Source organism: Malus sylvestris, chromosome 5, assembly GCF_916048215.2.
Source record: "Malus sylvestris chromosome 5, drMalSylv7.2, whole genome shotgun sequence".
In the NCBI taxonomy this organism is placed as follows: domain Eukaryota; kingdom Viridiplantae; phylum Streptophyta; class Magnoliopsida; order Rosales; family Rosaceae; genus Malus; species Malus sylvestris.
In genome coordinates this window covers 574,938-598,302 of record NC_062264.1, presented here as the reverse complement: position 1 = coordinate 598,302, position 23,365 = coordinate 574,938, and the positions used below count along the sequence as shown (strand labels likewise).

Genomic DNA, 23,365 nt, shown 5'->3' with positions numbered 1-23,365 from the left:
AAGGTCTCTGTAGTCTAACATCATTAGATTACTTCTTACATCGATCCATTGTCCATGGATTCACTATTTAGGACATATATCGTTTATTGAGATAGTCCTAATTAGTATCTTTGCCTTTTGATGTATAAGAGTCATCTATACACACATTCATTGTCCTGAAAGGTTTCTTCCAAAGATTAACTTTCAAGGCATATTTCCAACACATCTCTAAGGCCACATACAAGTGCGCTCTTTTTTTCCAAAGCATTTAAGGGAAGTAAGAAGTACATTCCATGGATTGAAGAATGTGCCGAAGCGTTCAAGAACCTCAAGGAGTACATAGGTAAAGCCCCTATGCTTTCCAAACCTGAAGTTGGTGACACCCTCATTGTCTATCTGTCTATTTCAGCTTCAGCAGTTCATTCGAAGGGATGGTGATGTCGAACGACCTATCTACTACGCTAGCATGGCTCTACAAGATGCGGAGACATGATATTCCAATATTGAGAAATTAGCTCTAGCGTTGGTCATGACTGCTCGGAAGCTTCGCCCCTACTTCTAAGCACACTCCATCATTGTACTTACCAATCACCCCCTTCAACAGATACTTCAAAGTCCTGACACTTCGAGATGAATGATCAAATGGGCGATAGCACTGGGTGAGTTTGACATCGCCTACCAACCAAAGCCAGTTAATAAGGGCCAAGCAGTGGCAGATTTCATTGCCGAATTCACTTATCCTGTCGACATTGCTTCTACACCTGAAGCAGTGGCTTCATTACCCCCGGAAGCTTAGAAGATAGAACCAACTTTCCCAATATGGACTCTATATGTTGACGGCTCATCCAAACAACAGGGTTATGGAGCAGGACTAGTCTTGACTACCCCAAACAAAGTGGCAATAGAGTATGCTCTTCGTTTCAAATTTAAGGCAATAAACAACGAGGCCGAGTATGAAGCCATTCTAGCAGGCTTACGTTTGGCCAAACACCTTGGGGTCAAACAAATTGATATCTTCAGTGACTCCCAATTAGTGGTTAACCAAGTCACGAACAACTTTGATGCTAAGGATAACTTCATGGCAGCATATCTTGCACAAACATAACTTTTGCTCAAGCACTTCCACTACCATATCACCCAAATTTCTCGAGCGGAAAACAGTCATGTAGACGCTTTGGCTCGCCTCACCTCAGTAGTGGAAGACAAGATTGGGAGAAAAATTCAGGTCGAATTATTGGCAGCACCAAGCACCATGGCCGCAGACAAAATATTCTATCAACTTTGACGGAATATTCACTTTCTTCTCTGGTCATCCTTGTTGTCCGCCACCGTCTACCATCTGGTTCGCCGGTTTCTGGAAAAATATCACTGAATTTCTGGAAAATTTTTAGATCTTCATAACTTTGTCATTTCTTAACCAAAATCCATGAAATTTATATGGATTTAAAGCCCTTGAGGAGTAGAACAAGTTCGTACCTCTTAAAGTCCAAAATCAAACTAAAATCGATCTGAAAATCTCTCGAAAGTTCTGGACAAAACTAAAACTTCTTGAACTCACTTGTTCCGACATCAACTTCACTCTAAACTTACTCTAGGGTCTCCGTGGAGTTGTGTAGATGTTTTCTCAAGCCTTAAAGTCTCGCAACTCGGCCACGATCACAACAACCCAAGAACCACCAAGTCGGCGTTCACAAGTCCACGGGTTAAAACTCGTCAAAACCCCAAACAATTGGTACGGCTAGATTCGTGAAGTCAAGATACGTTCGATGGTGGTATTTATAAGTTCGATCTGTGACGATATGGTGATGGTTGTGCTGTGGTTGGTGCCTCGGGTGCAAGAAGAACAGAGAAGAAGGCGCGAGAAGGAAAGAGAGAAAAATATCAGTTCTAATTGGCAGAGAAGAGAGAGAGAGTAGTTTTTAATTGGTCCAAAAGAAAGAAAATATCTATTGGCTAGGGAGGATTGAAACTAAAATAATTGGTAGACAAGGATAGTAATAAAAAATAATATAGAACCGCATATACATCCACGTTACTAAGCCAACAAGGGCAATATTGTCACTTTACACACTAGGGGAGAAAATATGTATAATAATTTGGGATGGGTCGTCACATAAACAGTTTCAGCACACATCTACATCTTATCTAGATATTTATTTTTTAATACAGTTTTATGTTTAGTTATGGTTTTTACTAATTTCTCATACAATTTTTTACTATTTTTCCTTCAAAACAACAATGAAGATAAATGGGAAAACATAAACTATTCAAAAAATCTGAAAATATGGCATGTAATTTCATTTCTAAATACATGATGATAACATTTACTGTCCTTAGATCAAAATTTCCAGATTCATAAGTTTTCAGTCAAAGTTATAGGCCAGCTAGGGATGAACTCCTAATATATGAAGCAAAGCAAAATATGGACAATATATACATATGTAAACATAGTGTCTACGTGTGAAATCAAAGCCATGCTTGCCACCCATTTGCTTGCACTTGATGCTTTAGATTTTCATGGTTAATCTGCAAGCAATGATGATAAAATAAGAAGTTTAACTGATTAAGATGGGAACAATGCACTATAATGCATAATCTCAAATATAAAGGTTGTAAGCAATTTAACCTAAATACCTTTAACTTTGACAATTTTCCCATAGCAATACTTTTACTCCAGTTACTTTTAGAATACTGAAAGGTAAATAATTTGTCAAGTTTGAGGTAACAAATTGTAATCATGTTTACAAAATTAAATAGTAAGAAATGTTACCTTAATGTTGTACTTCAACCTTTGTACCTTGAGACGGGTGTGATACTTGTAAAACTGATAAAAATGCAATTTTATTTCTATTTGAAAATTGAATGCAATTTGAATTTATAGTATACTTCTATATGAAAATAAGAGAAGAGTTATCGTATTTAGAAATGTTGTTTGGTCACTATTAATCTTTTTCCTGCACCCATAAATTGTTTTTTTTTTTTAATCTGAGATAATAAATTTGTAGATTTTTTTTTTAATTTTATAATTTGTGATAATTAATTTGTAAAATAGAGAATTCCATTAAAAATAAATAGGTAAGAAATGGTGTTATACCTAATTTGTTGGACTTTATTCCAAATACGTATTATGTGAGGAGTTGTTGAAAGCTTTAATTCTTCTACAACTTTTTTCATGCACCACTTATATATTAAAGGTATATATAATGTTAGATTTCTTGTAAAAAAATTTAATAAAGAATTTAGAATACATACTCCTCATGCTTCTTCTTTTTCCATTCTTTGAGAATTAATTCGCTTAGATTAGTAGTTTTTAATCTGACAGATATCTTCCAACCAGGTGTAAAAATAGAGACACATCTGTTTGGGATCTTATCAATAAGTAGTTCCTTCTTCATTTTTGTGGGTATTCTTGTAAATACCTTGAGAATGAAAACAAATAATTTTTTAAAATACCATAGCACACGTATAGCACATGGATAATCAAAATTGAAACTCACAATCTGACTAATTATAATCATGAAGAGAAATTGAATGAAAGGGGAATCGACCCGTAACAATTGTAGCACCACACCTAAATTGTCTAATCTTGTGCATAAAAAAAACAAATGGAGAAACATAGATAAAATTTGTTAAACAATTAGAGTTGGACAACTTCTTAAATAGGTAGCAAAGAGTGTCATTTAATATCTATACACAACATAATGGATAATGATCATGACATGTAGATGATCATGATGAGATGGTATGACATGATACATACATGTATGTGTGTGCATATAAGAATGTAGGCGAGGGAAGGAGGAGAGTGGTAGAATAGCATTTGACTTGGTTTTAGAAGAGAGAAAGAGAGAGATAGAAACAGAGACGAAAAAAGAGAAAAAGGTAAAGAATGAAGAAAATTCAATCGAGTTGGATACAAATTTGACATTCGCAAGGACACTATCTCTCCCCCCTCCCCCTGCTATTTGGTTATCTACAACTCTCTAATCTCACTCTGTAAACTGAAAATCAGTTTGGAGAAAGTGGAATTCGTACCAGTTTAAGATGATTCTAAACGATAAGAGCAATCTGACGGAAATTTGGAAGAAACTTCGAAAAAACATATGGAGGAGCTTGGTCTGTGTAGGAGAAGAAAGTGAATTCGTTTACCTTTTTTGTATGCGTTGTCGGGGGGGTGCATTGATCCGTTGCTCACTTTAAATGTGCAGTATATGGCAGTTTCATCTCTACAGTTTGAATCACTCCAACTCCTATGGAGAGTTCCATCTCTGCAATTTGCAACCGCTGCACCTGATGTTGGGAGTTCGTGGCTTCGCACCGAGTATTTTTTCTTTTATTTATTTATTTATTTACTTCTTATTTTCTGTATAGCGGAAAGATAGAATGTGATGAAGTAGTTATAGGATGATTAATTTAAGGGATGACAATGAATTTAAAGTGTGTGTGTTTTCATCTAGTGGTTCATAATTGCCATTGTTGTGATGGGTGCATGTAGTGTTTGCAGTAGCTAATTCTATCTGTTTTTGATCATTTATGAGTTGTATCATATTTACGAATTTGACCCTATTTCTATGGGTAAATCCGGTTGCTTTATGTATGACATGAGAGTGTTCTCGGGTTTATCGAATGCTTCACCAAACTGGGGCTGTCACTTTATATATATAGATAAATGCTTTTTATATTAGCATCCCACAAAATGTTAAATGCACCTCACATTAAAATTTAATATTAAATAACTTATTTACCCTACTATGCAATGACAATTTTGACCTTATTATGTTAAAAAAAATCTATATACACCCCAAATCACTTTTAACGCATTATTTATCTTTTTCAATTATCAAAATCCTTCCGACCCTCCATTGTTGAACAAAACCTAACCAATGAAACTATAAACATGTTGATTGAGAAAAATTATTTTTGATGAATGAAATATGAAATCAATATTTCGGAAGCTTCACATGAGATAAGACTTCATATTTTTTTATTGTTTTAGTGATTTTGACGATATTGATAATTATTTAATCTTGCTTTTGATGCGTTATTCAAGCTTCTATGTTCGTATTCATCTTTTAGGGATTACATGAAGAATTTAATACCTAAAATTACCATCAAATATTAAAAACAGACGACACAAGTTTTAATGGTGGAATTGAAAACAACTCACATATGCTTTAAATCCCATCTTTTGTCAAAATTCTAGTCGGCATTTTTTGTCCAAATTAAAAGCTTCATAAGATTTGAGAAATGTGGGGTGTATAGAAAATATGGGGTGCATGTAGAAAATATAATGTGTATATTAAGAATGTGGGGTGTGAGGGTATTATGGGGAAATATGTGGGGTGCATTAAGATAATTTTTAATTGAAAAAGCAATGTGAGATGTATTAAGTGTATGGGGTTTATTCAACAATTTGTGGAGCATTAATATAATAAGCCTAGATAAACAGTAATACCAACAAACAAGCAGCAATCGGGTCAAACTGGTGGTGCAACAGCGACAAGCAAGAATGGGCACCAACGGGATTTCAAGCAGATACGATGGTCAGCGTTGGTTGGGTTCGTTAGGCAGGTGGTTCCAAGCGGCAGCGAGATGGTGATAGTCTGGTACGATGATCAAGCGGCTATGGGGTAGAGGGTTGGTCAAGCAGTTAGTAGCGATGTTGATTCTAGTGGGCGTGATGGCGGGCTTGATGCAGGTTGATGGATTCAACAAATCTGGTCAAGCAGGTGTTGTTCTGGGCTTCAAGATGGTTCAGGTGGACGGCAAGATGATATGTAGCAGCAGCGGGTTTGTGGCTCGATGACGGAGTGGAGTGGATGCAAACGGCAGCTTCGGTGCAAGTTTGGGTTTTGGCAGATAATAAACAAACGGCAAACGATCGCAACGAGTTTGGGGTTCTGGTTTCAGCGCGGTGTGCCTCCCAAGTCCCAAGCAAACAGATTCAACTTTTTTCTTTGTTTTCAAACAACAAAACCTGAATTAAAACAAAACTGATACTGAACAAAAGACAAACAAATCGATATCAACCCCAAAACAGATTAATTCTCGAAGGATTTAATCTGCTCTGTTACCAAGTTGAATATCAGATTATGAACAAACGAGACTACAAAATAATAAGAAAATTATTAATAGACTAAACTTATAAGAAAACCCAAACAATATAATACCTAAGATACTCATATTCCAACAAATATATCAACGTTAACACAGTTTTAGGCCCTGCTACATCGCACGGGCTGCTCGTTGATTCTAAAAATAGCTAGCCAAACAGACAAGTGACAATTGAATGTCACGAATCTGCATAGTATGATAATTTGGCTTAGCCCCGAAGAAACATAATAGTTCTATCAACAACAACCAGCGTTGTAACGGACGTGAAAAGATAGAGCAATTCCATTTAAGGATCAAGGTTAAAAGCCTTTAAAAGGACTCAATTTGATATACAATGCTTTTAATTTTGATTGGAGGAGAATAAGGAGGAAACTTAAAATTACAGGGTTGGAGCTCTTTCGATAGATCCACCAATGACAGTAAGCAAGTTGTTGCCGAAGGGATCGCTCAGATGCTTTGATAGGTTTTCGACAGGACCTTCTCCGGTGACATACGCTTGGAGGAAGAAACCGAGCATGGAAAACATGGCAAGTCTTCCGTTCTTAATCTCCTTCACCTTTAGCAATGCAGCCTGGTCTGGATCCTTAGCCAGCCCCAGTGGGTCAAAAGGACCACCTGGGTGAAGCTTGTCCTCCAATTCCTGCAACACAGTCATGAGATTGTCGTCATTGGTTCTTCTTGCAAGTTTCAAATTAACAGTAGGTGGTAATATAAGTACGTACTCCGGTGTGAATTGCGATATGGTTAGTTATATTGTACAAATAAAACAGTCGGACAAACTTTCAAAAGTTGTAATACCTTTTGTTAGTATTCGGAGTCGTTAGTTTGGATAATAACAGCAATGCTATAATTAACTCTAGGTACGTACCAAACCGTTAGTGATTCTGTAGTATTCAGCTCCACCAAGAAGAACAACCTCAGCAACAACAGCGAAGATAAGATTAATCGGTATGTTCTTCCCAAAGTAATTCAGTGTGTTCCCATCAAGGAGTAGAGCTCCTGTCTGCATTCATGTCGTCAACATGTGTACAAAAAGCGTCAACAATTTTTCAAACGTCTTAACTCCAATTGGCAATTACTCAACTTGCAATAATATGTATGTATGTATGTAATGTATGTTTGTAAAATTTAAAAGAAAATGAAATGCGAATGAATGACCTTGAACCAAACAGCCTCAGGGCCGCAGTTAGCTCCAAATTTGTTGAAGGCCTCTGGAATGATGAATCCGGCTGCACCAAGCATGGCCCACCGAGCGTGGATCAGCTCATATGCTTGGTATCTGCATTCACATTCATCAATTAATTAAATTGAATTAAGGAGAAATTAAGTAATAATTTCTCAAGAGAGAAACAGATGAGAGAGGATACTTGCTGAAGTTTTCTGGCTTCTTGCCTAGGCCAAAAGGATCATATCCATAACTGCATTAAAGGAATCGACAATCCATGATTCGATTAGATATCTGGTAATTAATTGTTAAATAAGTAGGCAGAGAGTGGGGGGAGAGAGAGAGAGACTACTATCTTACTCTCCAGGAACTTCTCCGGTCAAGTACTCTGGGATCTCTGATCGGTCCAAGAGCCCCGACGGCAAGAAGATTCTTCTATCAGGACCTGAAATGCGAATACCACAATTATCATCAAAGTTCTAAGACGCTAGGCGTTAGTCGGACAGCGGACTGGAGTTTAGCGCCTAGGCAGATTTAAGTAAACTTATTATATATGATATAAATAAGTGTATGTTTATACTTAAAAAATACATAAGTATATTCGGATACATAAATTGAAAAATAGAATGACATATAGATTAGAAAGTATTAGAACATATTGAAAACATGAGAAACAGAATATAATGAGTGTTAATCCAAGTATTCAACAAGTCTCTTACAATTTATTAAAAATCTAAAATACAAAATAAAAGTTATATATTATCTGTCTAAGTAAGAGTTACGACCTAAGTGGGTGCTTAGGTGGGTCTAGGTAGGCTAGGCGGGCGCCTAAACATTTCTATGCGCCATTTCTTAATTTTAACGCCTATAAATTAATCGAGGCAATGACAAACCACCTAGCACCAAAGCAGCATAGGCGGCGCTAGGCTGCAATTTTTAGAACAGTAATTAACATAATTATGAGCTATTGAATCAATCTACTTCCAATTAGCTAGGCAAATTACATTACATTACATTTATTTATGTGTTAAAGTCCATATGATATATTACAAAACTCACCGAGTGTGAGATATATGAATGATGAGCAAATACACTGTATACACACTTCAATAGATAATTAGATGTACACTTACCATACCACTTGGCGAGCTCTTCGTCAGCGGGAGCAACAGCCTTGGCCTTGGGAGGTGGTGCGGCCTTCTTCTTGGAGAAGAGTGCGACGGTCTTGAAGGTGGCTGGGGTGTTGGCTGAAGGGGCCGACCTTGCTGCTCCACTGAAGTTGATCAGGCTGTTTCCGAGCAATTCAGACATGCCGAGGGAGGCGGCCGCTGTCGATGCTGCCAGAGAAGCCATTTGAATATCAGTCTCAACTACACGTACTGGCTACGTCCTTCCCGGCCAGGAGACTCTCTCCCTATCTCAGTACTCCGAAGTAATGGAAAACAATGGCTGAGAAGGGAATACTATAAGCTTGAGCTGGTGGATGTCGACCTGCCACGTTGGATTTTTGTTTGCTGGCTTTGATTGGCTAACCTTGGATCCGCGCAATCCATTCCTATGATTTCATAGGATGGATTTGCTGATTTGGCAGATGATGCTGCAGACGTGGGATGATCTTGAAATTCCAGGGATAACATCTTCTATCCGAAAATGTTGATAATTAATTGGTCTGTCTTTCTTTTTCTCTCTCTATATCTCAGGTCTCAGCCGTGCATTCTTTTCTCATGTGCAAAATTTTACCACAAATAGCCAAGCCCAAGACAGACGCACAAGTGAAGTGAGTGCTTTCACAGTTTAACTTCTCATTTTCCCTCCTCGTTTTTTCTATCAACACCCCTGTGACATATTCTAATCGTTAAGGGTGACCTTTTCCTTTGTTTTGGTTTTTTTTTTACTTAAAACCGAAATGCCCAAGAAGATGATTTTATTTTTCGAAAACACACAAACGGTTTCCATTTTAAATTTTCAACAGTTAAAACCGCATATAAGATAAGATGTTGGATTGTTTGTCAAGACGTTACTGAAGAATATGGTCTTTACTGATGAATAAGCAAGCTTACTCACTACTATACCTACTGCAATGGCAGCATGGTTTATATAAGTTTACAAGCATGCAATAAATAATAATAATGTCCTTAACCCTTGCTGTACTGACAGCATGGTTTATATACAAGTTTAATACACGCATGCAATAAATAATACAAGTGCCAGAAACCATGTGAAGTATTCCTTCTGTCAGGTTGTACAGCGAGAAGGTGGAGGTTCTGTCGTGGACCTTTCTTTAGGGTTTGGAGTCACGTGGATTCACGTGGATTCATGACTTCGTCTAACACCCCCCCGCAAGCGAACAGGTGGGGAAACAACGGGTAGCTTGGACACTAATAATGTGAAGCGAGACGAAGACAAGCCCTTGGTAAAGATATCAGCGAGCTGATCCTGCGAGCAAATATAATTAACCTGTAATTCACGACGAACGACCTTCTCTCGAACATAGTGATAATCAACTTCCAAATGCTTTGTCCGTGAATGAAACAAAGGATTAGAAGCAAGGGCAATTGAAGAGACATTGTCGCACCATATCTGTGGACACACAAGATACAACTGCAGGTCTTTGAACAAGGAACGTAACCATGAAAGCTCGGCGGCTGTGTAGGCTAACTGCCGGTACTCGGCCTCAGCACTCGACCGAGACACGGTTTTCTGCTACTTGGAGCTCCAAGAAACAAGATTGGAGCCGAGATAAATACAAAATCCTCCAGTAGAGTGTCGAGTATCGGGATTCCCCGCATAGTCCGCATCAGAGTATGCTGAAAGTTGTGCCGAGCCTGGTTTATACAGAAGACCATGACTAGGTGTGGCTTTCAAATAACGAAGAATCCGTTTCACCGCCATCCAGTGATGAGTAGTGGGGGCATGCATAAACTGGCAGACTTGGTTAACAGCATAGGATAAATCAGGACGTGTAACCGTTAGATATTGTAGGGCCCCAACCACACTCCGATACAGATCGGGGTGTTCGAACGGATCACCAACATGTGCACTGAGTTTCTGACCAGATACAGCAGGCGTTGAAATTGGTTTTGCATCTGTGAACTTGGTACGTGACAACAAGTCCAACGCATACTTTGCTTGACAAAGATGCACAGTCGTGCCATCATACTTGACTTCCACACCCAAAAAATAATTAAGGGGTCCTAAATCCTTCATTGAGAACAAGGTGCCGAGCCTTTTAATCAACCTAGATATTTGATGAGGACTGTTGCCAGTGATTAAAATATCATCCACATAGATTAGAAGGATTAAGTAAACACCGGAGTGACTGTAGACAAATAAACTATAATCACAGCTTGATTCCTGAAAACCAAGTTGGAGCAAGAAGTCCAAGAATCTCTCAAACCACGCCCTCGGTGCCTGCTTAAGACCATAAATACTCCGCTGAAGCTTACAAACATGAGAGGGAAATTGCTTGTCAGTAAATCCCGAAGGCTGTTTCATATATACATCTTCACGTAAAAACCCATGCAAAAAGGCATTCTGGACATCAAGCTGTCGAACATGCCAACCTTTTGAGACAGCAAGACTGAGAACAAGCCGAATAGTTGTATGTTTCACAACAGGACTGAATGTTTCGGTGTAATCCACACCAACTTTCTGATGAAACCCATTTGCCACAAGACGCGCCTTATGACGTTCAATCGTGCCATCTGCACGTCGCTTCAGCTTAAAAACCCACTTATTAGGAAGCAAATTCATGCTGGGATGAAACGGAACCAAGGTCCATGTCCCACATTGCTGCAGCGCATTAAACTCATGAACCATAGCATTTCTCCATTCTGGAGACTTCACAGCCTGACTAAAACAATTGGGTTCAAGAGGAAACTTGTCAACAGTGACATGCATAGCATATTTAGGATTGGGCTTGTGAATTCCTGACTGTGAACGTGTGGTCATACGATTGCCCTGAGGTTCAGGCACCATTGGTATCGGTTCTGTGGATACCGTGACTTGCTCATTTGAGGGTAGGGTGGGTGGCAATGGGAAGATTGATTGGATGGGCGAGGAAGACAAATGGGTCGTAGAAATAGAATGAGGTTGGGCTAGGGAGTTATTTTGTTCAGGTTGCAACTGAGTAGTGATTGAAAGACATGTTTGGTCACGGGTAGAGGTCGGTTGAGGTTGAAAGGAAGTAATTGATGGAGAAGGTGATGCGTGGGGTGGGGAAGGACTTGACCTAGCAGGCATATTAAAGGTTAATAAAAGTTCAGGGGACACATGGTTACCTGGTGGAATGACGTCTGCAGAGGAAGATGTGAGTCCCTTAAAAGGGAAGGAGTCCTCATCGAATAGGACATGGCGTGACAAGTACACTCGTCGTGTGGACACATCCAAACACCTATAGCCTTGATGATTGAGTGAATATCCTAAGAAAACACAAGATTTGGATTTGGGTTGAAGTTTATTGCTTGTGTAGGGTACCAACCAAGGAAAGCATCGACAACCAAAAACTTTCAACATGTCATACTTTGGGGTTTTGTTAAACAGTTTCTCATACGGTGACACATGAGACAAAAGTTTTGTGGGCATTCGATTCACCAAATATGTTGCAGTTGAGCACGCATCAAACCAAAAACGATTGGGCAAGTGAGATTGGGAAAGCATAACCACACTTGTTTCAACAATGTGTCGATGTTTTCTTTCGGCAAGTCCATTTTGTTCCGGATGTTTAGGACATGAAAATCGTTGAGAAATACCATTTGTACTAAGGAAATTTTGAAATGCACGACTCTTATATTCACCTCCTTCATCACATTGAAATGTTTTAATGGAAAGATTAAGCATTTTCTCAACACAAGCTTTAAATTTAACAAAAATTTCGAAAACTTCACTTTTGTTTTTCATAGGAAAAGTCCAAGAATAGCGAGAATAGTCATCCACAAATAAAACATAATAACGAAAACCTTCATTAGAAATAACTAGAGAAGACCACACATCAGAATGCAACAGTTGCAAAGGAAATTGAGAAACAGACTCAGACGCATAGAAAGGCAATCTAGTGCTCTTTCCTAAGGGACAAGTCTCACAAAAACTAACATCAGAAGTACCATGAATTGGTACTAATTTTTTTGAAATTAAAAACTTAATGATGGAATGAGACGGATGACCTAGACGGGCATGCCATGTTTTCACAGAACACCGGACTCCAACAAAGGATGAAATGGGATACTGGAGTTGTCCACTGCCACTTTGAAATGGGTATAACCCATTCTCACATCTCCCTCGGAAAAGCGTCTTCCGGGTCTTGAGGTCCTTAACAAGGAAAAAATATGGAAATATTAGTAGGTAGCATCGGTTATCTAATGTAAACCTATGGGCATAAACTATATGTTGAGAAGCAGTGGGACAGTGGAGAATATTGGTTAATTTAAATGAGCAAGCTTTAGTACGTAATTGATTGGAACCAGAATGCAAAATAGGGATGGCAGAATCATTACCTACACCTCCAATAGTTTCATTACCAGTATACTCCTTAGGGTTGATAAGGTTGTGAAGATCAGGAGTAATGTGTGCATTAGCACCGGTGTCCAGAAGCCAATTCTGTTGCTTGTTCAGAGTATTAGGAGAGGAGGTCATAGCTGAAAGTTTTTTTGTAGGAATCCTACCTTCATACGCGGCATTCATTCGCTGGTAGCAATCAAGGGCAGGATGACCTGGTTTGCCACAAATTTGACAAACAATGCGCTCACCGGGACAAGGAAGACGATCACCATTTGGCGGGTTACGCTGATGGTTGGGACGAGGGTTGTAACCTCGGGGATTGAATGGAATGCCACGATTGGGGGAAGACACACCTCTCCCATTTCCTCTCGACCTTCCACCGCCACGACCGCGAGCAGCAACAAAGGCATTCACAGATGCAGTCTCGGCCAATGAAGCTGCTTGTTCCGCCATTCGGCGTTCAGTGGTCAACAGTAGTGACTCAAGTGTGGGATAAGTAATGGGAGTATCCCGAGCTTGAGCAGCACTCACTGTCATTTCAAATGCAGGTCCTAGATTGTTCAACACAATCTGTACAAGTTCATCATCATAGACAGGTTGCCCGGCTAGGGCTAGGTTATCAGATATCGCATTCATGCGATCCAGGTAATCCGCAACAGAGAGATCACCTTTCTTGGTCTGCAACAATTCATTTCGCAGGAACAAAATTCGATTTTGGGATGTCGAGGCATACCTCTGCTCCAAGGCTTCCCAAGTGGCGCGAGCAGTCCTCTTGCTGGCCACAGTAGACAAGACAGAAGCAGTTAAGGAGCCATTTATCCAACTAAGGATCGTTTGATCCTGTTGGACCCAAGCAGCATACTGTGGATTGACAGTGGTGATACTAGGCAAGTGTTTTGGAGGACACACCGAGGTACCATCCACATATCCCATCAGATCTCGACTTCGGAGAATTGGGAGAATTTGAGCCAACCACAATGGGTAGTTGGATCTATCAAGCTTAATATGGACCACTGTGGAGAAAGGATGGAAGGGATTGGTGGTAGGCGGGGTGGTGATGGTGGACTGGGAGGAGGTGCCATTTTCGTCAGCCATGGAAGCGTGAGAAAAAAAAAATAAAACGAAGGGTGGATCGAGTCGTTAGACGGTAGGGCTCAATACCATGAAGAATATGGTCTTTACTGATGAATAATCAAGCTTACTCACTACTATACCTACTGCAATGGCAGCATGGTTTATATAAGTTTACAAGCATGCAATAAATAATAATAATGTCCTTAACCCTTGCTGTACTGACAGCATGGTTTATATACAAGTTTAATACACGCATGCAATAAATAATACAAGTGCCAGAAACCATGTGAAGTATTCCTTCTGTCAGGTTGTACAGCGAGAAGGTGGAGGTTCTGTCGTGGACCTTTCTTTAGGGTTTGGAGTCACGTGGATTCACGTGGATTCATGACTTCGTCTAACAGTTACTGTTTATTGTCATGCCCCTTCATCACATACTGCCAATGCAGTGGGAACGCACACTTGAGTAAGATATCATGCACTGAGCCCATTTTAAATGCCAACTTACTTTTTTTAATGGAGGAGTTAGATTGTAGCAAATGGTTTAGACCAAGGGAAGTAATTTACACTCCCTCTTTCACCTCCGGCATTCCCCTCCTCAATTTTAGTTGTTGATTCTCCTCTAAATTATACAATCTAACCGCTTAAAAAAAGGAGAGTATTGCTTTCGCTGAGATTCGAGGGCCATGACTAGGGCAAATTGGTAAAAGTTCCCGCCAATGAGTAAAAAGGGCATTTCCCTTCAGCACAAAGGCTAACCAATAAGGTCCTTACAAGAATCCAGGACCAAATAATTTGCAGGTCATATACACAATCAACCCCAAAAAGAATGTAATAAAAAGCATAAAGTCTGAATACAGATTTAGTACTGTAGCGACAATTGCTGTCCTGCGTAAGTCCATTCATAAAGATTCAAACTTTCTTTACCCTAAGTTCAAAAGTTGTATATCTTGCACAGATGACAATAGGCAAATCATGAAGGAAGACATTTAGAGAAGTACAAACCACAAAGCTACATGGTGAAATCCTATAGACAAGTAATGCGAGTCACAAGTGCTTTCTTCAATGGCATTGTACAGAATCATAAGCATTGGTATGCCTCGACAATGGAGTTATACACTACACGTCTTAGTACTCCCCATTCCAAAACATGCATATTTTTATAACTTGGCTTTGTATATTATAAATCATAATCATTCCAAATATACACTGAGAATGAACTCACAAAAAACACACAAAAGCAACCTCATCTTCTCCACTTGTCCATCTCTCTTGTAGTAGCTCTGACAAGTTTCTTTGTATTATCAACAAGCTCCTCAACAAGTGCACCAATATCATCGCTAAAAAGATCAAGGAATAATGAAAATACATTCACACACACATGCATTTTAATTACAAAATTATCACCTGAAAAATTTAACAGCAGAAAAGTACCATACAAAATATTTTTATTTTAGTTTAAACTATTTTGAATGTTCCGCTTCATTTGGTAACTTGATCCATGGTCCGGTAGATGAGGACCTACTAGTCTCCGTCAACTAAGACATCAGATTCCCGTTGCTTTACATTTTTACTTTTCAAGGTTACATGAGAACTCTGCCTGTGTAAGTTTATCTTACATTGCCGGTCCCAAGCCCGGATAAAGGAGGAGGGGGAGGGCGTCAGGTAGTCGACAGCCGGCACTCCTCGGTTACGTCGAATCCTTATGAAAATGAATCCAGAACGAAATCGCGCTAAAGCTAGGGCGTCACCCGTAAGTGGCGCGCTGTGTGGCCCGAGCACAGTGATAAGTAAGCAAGGGTCGCTGTATCTCTATCGGCACCCGAATGCAGTGTTAAATGAGCAAGGGGGCCATAGAAACTTCTTTTCGAACGACTCCACTCAAAGTTGTTTGGGAGCATATGCTCCTATCAACTTTACACAGGACACACAAAAGAAGTACTTTGATCCTATTAGACGGGGGAGGGTGAAGAAGCTAGGACAAAAGGGTAAAGTTCAAGAGAGTAGAATGCGTTTAGGAACGTGGAATATAGGAACCTTAATGGAAAAATCTATGGAAGTAGTGAAAGTTATGGTGAGGAGAAGGATAAATATTATGTGCCTACAAGAAACTAAGTGGGTTGGTCTTAAGGCAAAGGATCTAGAAAACTCAGGGTTTAAACTTTGGTATTCGGGCACAAATAGAACGAGAAACGATGTTGGCATCATCATGGACAAGACCTTGACACAAGATGTTGTAGATGTTAAGAGGGTAGGAGATAGAATCATGGCAATCAAGATTGTAATAGGACAAGAACTCATCAATATGATTAGTGCGTACGCACCTCAAGTAGGGTTGGATACGAGTTCAAAGGAGAAATTTTGGGAAGACCTTGGAGACTTGGTGCAAGGAATTGCTCAGACGGAGAAGTTATTTATAGGAGGAGATTTAAATGGACACGTGAGCAGGGAGACAGGAAACTATGGAGGTTTTCATGGTGGCCATGGTTTTGGGGAGAGAAACGAGGATGGGGAAGCTATCTTGGATTTTGCAATGGCATATAATCACTTCTTAGCCAACACCTTTTTTAAGAAGAGAGCAGAACATGTGATCACCTACAAGAGTGGGTCGTTAAAAACACAAATAGATTTTCTTCTAATGAGGAAAGGGGATCGTATAACTTGTAAGGATTGCAAAGTTATACCGGGAGAGAGCTTGGTTAATCAACATCGCTAGTTGGTGATGGATGTACATATCAAAAGAGTGAGAAAAGAGAACAAGACTTGGAAGTGCCCAAGGACTAGATGGTGGAATCTAAAAGGAGAAAAACAAGCCATTTTCAAAGAGAAAGTAATCACCTAGTGTGTGTGGGATAGAGAGGGGGAAGCTAGCCAAAGGTGGGATTCCATGGCTAGTTGTATCCGAAAAGTAGCAAAAGAGGTATTAGGAGAGTCCAAGGGCTTTGCTCCACACCAAAAGGAATCTTGGTGGTGGAATGAGGAGGTACAAAAAAGGTGAAGGCTAAGAAGGAATGTTGTAAAGCCTTATACAAGGATAGGACCGATGAAAATGGTGAAAGGTATAGAAGAGCGAAGCAAGAGGCGAAGAAAGCTGTGAGAGAAGCTAAGTTAGCGGCTTATGACGATATGTATAAGCGACTAGATACCAAAGAAGGAGAGTTGGATATCTATAAACTAGCTAGAGCAAGGGAAAGGACAAGGGACCTAAACCAAGTGAGGTGCATCAAGGATGAGGATGGAAAGGTTCTTACTACAGAGAACGCGGTCAAAGACAGATGGAGAGGTTATTTTCATAATCTTTTCAATGAAGGACATGAAAGGAGTACTTCTTTAGGGGAGTTGAGTAACTCAGAAGAGTGTAGAAACAACTCATTTTATCGTCGAATTAGGAAGGAAGAAGTGGTTATAGCTTTGAAGAAGATGAAGCATAGAAAAGCAGTGGGCCCAGATGATATACCAATCGAAGTGTGGAAAGTCTTGGGAGAGACAGGTATAGCATGGCTCACTGACCTTTTCAATAGGATTTTGAAAACGAAGAAGATGCCAAATGTGTGGCGAAAGAGCACTTTGGTGCCTATCTACAAAAATAAGGGCGACGTACAAAATTGCATAAACTATAGGGGTATTAAGCTAATGAGTCATACAATGAAGCTCTGGGAGAGAGTCATTGAGCATAGATTGAGGCAAGAGACACGGGTTTCGGACAACCAATTCGGGTTCATGCTAGGGCACTCAACCATGGAGGCAATCTATCTCTTACGAAGATTGATGGAAAGATATAGAGATGGGAAAAAGGATTTACACATGGTCTTTATAGATTTGGAAAAAGCGTATGATAGGGTCCCAAGAGACATTCTTTGGAGGATTTTAGAGAAGAAAGGAGTACAAGTAGCATATATCCAAGCTATAAAGGATATGTATGAAGGAGCAAAGACTGCCGTAAGAACTCATGAAGGACAAACCGAAAGCTTCCCCATAACTATAGAATTACATCAAGGCTCATCCTTAAGTCCTTACCTTTTCGCGTTGGTAATGGATGAGTTAACATGACATATATATAGAGTGCAAGTTTAGTGCAAATTGAGGCCAAAATGAGTTAGGGGTGAGGATCGGAGATCAGGAAATACCAAAGAGCGACTGCTTTCGCTACCTAGGATCTATCTTGCAAAAGAACGGAGAATTAGATGGAGATCTCAACCATAGAATACAAGATGGATAGATGAAGTGGAAGAGTGCATCCGGCATGTTGTGTGACCGCCGTATGCCACTGAAGCTCAAGGGAAAATTTTATAGGACGACAATAAGGCCGGCGATGCTGTATGGCACAAAATGTTGGGCGGTGAAGCATCAACACTTACACAAAATGGGTGTAGCGGAGATGAGGATGCTTCGTTGGATGTGTGGGCACACAAGAAAGGATAAAATTAGGAATGAGGATATCCGAGGTAAAGTAGGAGTAGCCGAAATTGTAGGAAAGCTGAGAGAAAATCGATTACGGTGGTTTGGACATGTGCAAAGAAGGCCTACTGACGCTCCGGTTAGAAGATGCGACTACGAGACAGAGGTTCAGGGCCGAAGGGGTAGAGGAAGACCTAGGAAAACTTTGGAAGAGACTCTAAGAAAAGACTTAGAGTATTTGGATCTAATGGAGGACATGGCACAGGACCGAGAAGTTTTCCTCACTCGGGAAATTAAGGGAACACTACCTCAACCTACATGCTCCACTCACAAAGCTTCAACATACAAGCTTCAACAAAAGAAAAATTCAAAGAACTTAGTGAAGAAGGCTTTGGTGTATTTAACACAATACGTTAAAATAAAGCAAAGCTTATTTATTGATATCTCCGATAAGTTACAAATATGTACATATACATAAGTCAAAATAAACAAACAAGAGGGAGCCTTCACAAAGGTTGCTTAGGAGAAGTCTCAGCAGTCGGTAGAGCCCCAGAAAGAGAAGGCACCGGAGGGTGATCATTCGGAGCCTCAGTACTGGACAGAACCCTAGAAGGATAAGGCATCGGAGGTTGATCATTTGGGGCTTCATTACGCGGTACAGCCCCAGAAGACGAAGGCAATAAATGCCTTTGGAACAAACCCACAAACCTCTGATGATCAAGTAAAATCTAACCATCAGATTCCTTCATCTGGTCAAGCTTCATCTTCATGTTGGTGGCATAGTCATGTACGAGTCGGTGCAACTATTTATTCTCATGCTTGAGCCCTCTAATCTCCTGTTTGAGACTTATCACTTCAGCCACCAATGATTCAACTTGGCGAGCTCGAGCAAATAGGCGTTGGACCATATTAGACACAGAACCTGCACATTGAACACTAAGAGCCAGAAAATCCTTAACAGCCAACTCATCATACCGTTTGGAAAGTAGTCTGTTATCTTCGAGAGTGAGAAGGTTCCTGGCCACCACCGCAACGGTCATATCATTCTTCATCACGGAATCCCCAACGGTAAGAGGACCAATAGGGGATAAGAAGGATGAGCGCCATATGTTGTTTGGAGAAGCCGTGGCTGCCTCTTCAACAAGGTTCAAGTAAAAACGATGGTCGGATGGGTCAGACATTTTCAAAGATGTTGAAGAGAGAAGAGGTCGGACAAATCAAGATCTTAGAAGTGCAAGAAGGGAGCTTCTACTGGTGGAGATTCAAGTGTGCTTTGGAACTTAATGCCAACCTCTATAAAAATATGCACTCAACGGAGCTTCAGAAATCAAAGAGGCGCCTGCTCAGAAATCGAAGAGGCGTTTGCTTTCTCAAAAGCTGGGCTGCTCAGAGACCAAGAGGGCCGATCTCAGAAATCGAAGAGGCGTTTGCTTTCTTAAAAGCTGGACTACTCAAAGACCACGAAGGCCGATCTCAGAAATTGAAGAGGCGCTTGCTTTCTCAAAAGCTGGGCTGCTCAGAGACCACGAGGGCCGATCTCAGAAATCGAAGAGGCACCTGCTTTTTCAGCCTTATCACCACCTGTCACATGCACACTCAACCTTGCAGAAATTAGGGCATTCTGTCGAAGATTTCTGGTGAAGTATAAAACACGTGAATCTTACTGTTCAATCATCCACTTTCCACACGCAACATTAGCTCATGGGTACCACATATAACTTTGCCAAAGATCTCTGACAAAGTTTAGACATGCGAAGCTTGCAGCTCCCACTACATCGCTATGACCAAGAAGGGTAAAAGAATAGCAAAGAAACAACACTAACAAAGTTTAGACACATAAATTTTGAAGGTCTAGCTACCATATTATTACCCACAAGGGTAAAGGAATAGCACCACTGCTGGATAATTGGAAAGTCCCTGTGTGTCAACCTCTATGCTTCGTGGCAAGGTAGACTAGCAAACATGCCAAACCTTTACTCACATTCGAGAAAACACTCCCAACAAGATTGCTTGCTCCAAAATCGAAGAGGCACCGCCCTTCGAATCTTGAGAGCCAGACTCCCAACATGATTACTTTCTCAAAAATCGAAGAGACACCGCTATCCGAATCTCGAGAGTTAGACTCCCAGCATGATTGCTTTCTCAAAAATCGAAGAGGCACCATTCTCCGAATATCAAGAGCCAGATCCCCGACAGGATTGCTTGTTCGAAAATCGAAGAGGCACCACTTTCTCAACTTTGAGAGCCAGATCTCCTTGGATAAAGCTTGTCTGTAATCTTCACACGCAACATCAGCTTTCCAGATACCACAGACCACTTTTTCAAAGTGCTCTGACAGAGTTAAAACACGTGAAGCTGGCAGCTCCCATTACAGTGATATGACCAAGCAGGGTAAATGAATAGCATTACTACTTGTTGTTAGGGACTCCTATATATGTCGACCTCCATCCTCAATGGACAGGCAGACCTGCAAAAATGCTTAACCCTTTCTCATATCTAAGAGGGCACTCCCAACGAAGCCTCTCGAAATACTCAGCTTTCTTTCCCCCCGATAATACCTTTGCAAACAAGCTACACCAGAGTAAGAATATCTCATATCATCAGGGTTAAAAGCAAGAGTATCCCATATCATGCTTTTTCCCTGTCTTTTCCTTTGGCCTTGTTCTTACCTGCAAGACAAGGAGAAAGAGAGCAATCAGTCAGCACTTGGAATCAAGCTTCCAATCAGGAACTGACTGCCTGGAACCCCTTACCTGATTACCTACTTGGCATTGCTCTCGAGTACTCATCTTCAACATCTTATGCTTCCAGAGAAGATACCATATCTGTCTGAGGAACAGATAGGGCAAGTGAGAAGGATACAAGGAAGCATGTGGAGACAAGCGTAACAAAACACGTGCCGATACATCCACTACTCTATCAACAACAAAAGTATTCCATATCAGCAGGGTCGAACGTATTCTAGATTTGATGGACTTGTTTTGACCCTCAAATTCTTCAGACGACCTTATACTTTGGAGGAAACCAGAAAACCCTCCAGCCCAGTTCAAGAATAAGCCTGTGAAAAGTTACTTCTTCAAAAGCAAAAGTATCTCATATCATCTCTTCTCATTTTCTTATTTTTATCCTTCATACTGCCTGCAAGATAAGGAGAATAAGAACAATTAGCCGGAACTCGAAATCAAACTTCTGATTTGGGATTGATTGCTTACCTTGTCTGTCACTTCTTTCAGCAGATCCCCTAGCTCGGCGACTTGGGGGACTTCTACTACATGGTTTGTATCGCGCTTGACCAAGCCTGAAACTACAAGTAAGCTTCAAGTAAAATTGATACATTACCTTATGCATCTCCACCAGTTAAAGATACCACCCCTGGATGGAGGAAGAGTACTTCCAGAGAAGATGCCACATCTACCTATGAGACAGATAAGACAAGTGAAGACGATACCACACTTCGATACTTAGAAGTTTCGTGATTACTCAGCGGCTTGGATCTTGCAAGTCCCCAACCGAGGAGCTTCCCTCACTCAGGAACTTAGGGGAGCACTGTTTGTACCATACTTGACCAATCCTGAAACTACCGAGCACCAGTCAACGTTACACCGTCAAGGACTCAGAAGAGTTTCCCTCCAACCAGGAGGCCAATCACAGAGCGTCACGTGTCGACATCAGAAGCCAATCATAGCGCGACACGTGCCAACATCGGAAGCCAATCACAACACGATACGTGTCAATGTCAGAACAATACTAGAAACTCTCTTCTATAAAAGGAGATCATTCTCCCACAATATTTCCTAATGTCATTTGTACTAAATCATTCACTTGTACTCACTAAAGGAGAGCTTGAACCTATGTACTTGTGTAAACCCTTCACAATTAATGAGCACTCCTCTACTCTGTGGACGTAGCCAATCTGGGCGAACCACGTATATCTTGTGTTTGCTTTTCTGTCTCTAATGTGACTACGGGACAGAGGTTCAGGGCCGAAGGGGTAGAGGAAGACCTAGGAAAACTTTGGAAGAGACCCTAAGAAAAGACTTAGAGTACTTGGATCTAACGGAGGACATGACACAAAACTGAGCGCAATGGCGTTCTAGGATTCATATAGCCGACCCCACTTAGTGGGAAAAGGTTTTGTTGTTGTTGTAAGGTTACATGAGTTTGTTGTAAAGGTTGCGATATCATATGCATCAAAGAAACAGCAGTGTTCCCAGTTTCAGTTGTTGCATTCCCAAATTAATTAATTTGATAGCTATTCAGCTTTGTTTTTCGTTCTTTCTATTTCGTTTCATATGGTTTATGTTCTACGTTTCCGAAAAGTAAGAAGGAATCCTTAGAAAATGAGTGAAATTGAATTGACATATAGCAAAACACAATATGCAGAAGTAAAGGAATGATGAATAAAACAAATTTACTGAGTAGGCAGATCTTGAGAAGCAGGAGAAATGTCGACATTTTCACCACGAAAAAGGTTGCCTACATTAGAGTATCTGCGATTGTCATCGTAGGCAATGCCCTTTCCGACACCGTAGCCGAATCCTAAGGCGACCCCGCATCCAGCACCAAGGCCAAAGCCAACTTGCAAGCCAAGAATCCCAGGACCAAATCCTGCGCCTGGACGATTGGAATTTTAAAAACCAATAACCAATACGGCATTAAGCATATACGTGATTTGCATAAACATAATGTAGCAACACCAGCGTAAGCACGAAATCGCCACTGAAGCAGTAGTAGCGGTGTCTGATTTAAGGAATGCTTAGCTTTTACTAATTAAATAAATTAAACTAATAAATGAACGGACCTAAATTGACTAGCTATAACCTATAGTCTAGAGCTAGCTCGCTACAACATAGTTAGTTAGGTGGTGTAGTTGGCAGGATATATAGCACTGAAAACTCAACTTAACGTCACAGAGAAAGATAGTGAGGGAGGGAGTACCGCCGAGGAGGCCGATGCCAAAACCCAACCCGCAACCAGCGCCGAGGCCAAAGGCGGGACCCACCTTCCCTAGTTGCTGGGTTCTAAGGATTGGAAGCTTCCACAACAAACCCTTCCCCTCTCCTCCATCATCTTCTCTGCACCCCCTGCTGCCCATCATCCCAAATTCTCACTCCTTCCTCTGATTGATTTCTTCCGAGTCTG

The 23,365-nt window shown here is 40.6% G+C and overlaps 3 protein-coding genes across 3 annotated transcripts; all 3 read right to left on the bottom strand.

The window, feature by feature from the left end:
• Positions 1-2,252: 2,252 nt before the first annotated feature.
• Positions 2,253-3,374, bottom strand: LOC126622193 (uncharacterized). The gene is made up of 6 exons (XM_050290871.1): positions 3,228-3,374; positions 3,074-3,159; positions 2,895-2,933; positions 2,750-2,804; positions 2,614-2,670; positions 2,253-2,505 (listed from the first exon to the last, which is right to left on the bottom strand). Exons 1-6 carry the CDS (start codon positions 3,372-3,374, stop codon positions 2,446-2,448), a joined length of 444 nt encoding a protein of 147 aa, XP_050146828.1. The 3' UTR covers positions 2,253-2,445.
• A 2,979-nt stretch (positions 3,375-6,353) lies between these two features.
• On the bottom strand, positions 6,354-8,703 carry LOC126622189 (chlorophyll a-b binding protein CP26, chloroplastic-like). Its single transcript, XM_050290868.1, has 6 exons — positions 8,392-8,703; positions 7,619-7,703; positions 7,461-7,511; positions 7,252-7,372; positions 6,962-7,096; positions 6,354-6,733 (listed from the first exon to the last, which is right to left on the bottom strand). The coding sequence occupies exons 1-6, from the start codon at positions 8,609-8,611 to the stop codon at positions 6,473-6,475; spliced, it is 873 nt and encodes a 290-aa protein (XP_050146825.1). The 5' UTR covers positions 8,612-8,703; the 3' UTR covers positions 6,354-6,472.
• Positions 8,704-15,071: 6,368 nt separating this feature from the next.
• Positions 15,072-23,321, bottom strand: LOC126622190 (uncharacterized). Its single transcript, XM_050290869.1, has 3 exons — positions 23,162-23,321; positions 22,639-22,837; positions 15,072-15,165 (listed from the first exon to the last, which is right to left on the bottom strand). Exons 1-3 carry the CDS (start codon positions 23,319-23,321, stop codon positions 15,072-15,074), a joined length of 453 nt encoding a protein of 150 aa, XP_050146826.1.
• Between the last annotated feature and the right edge of the window lie 44 nt (positions 23,322-23,365).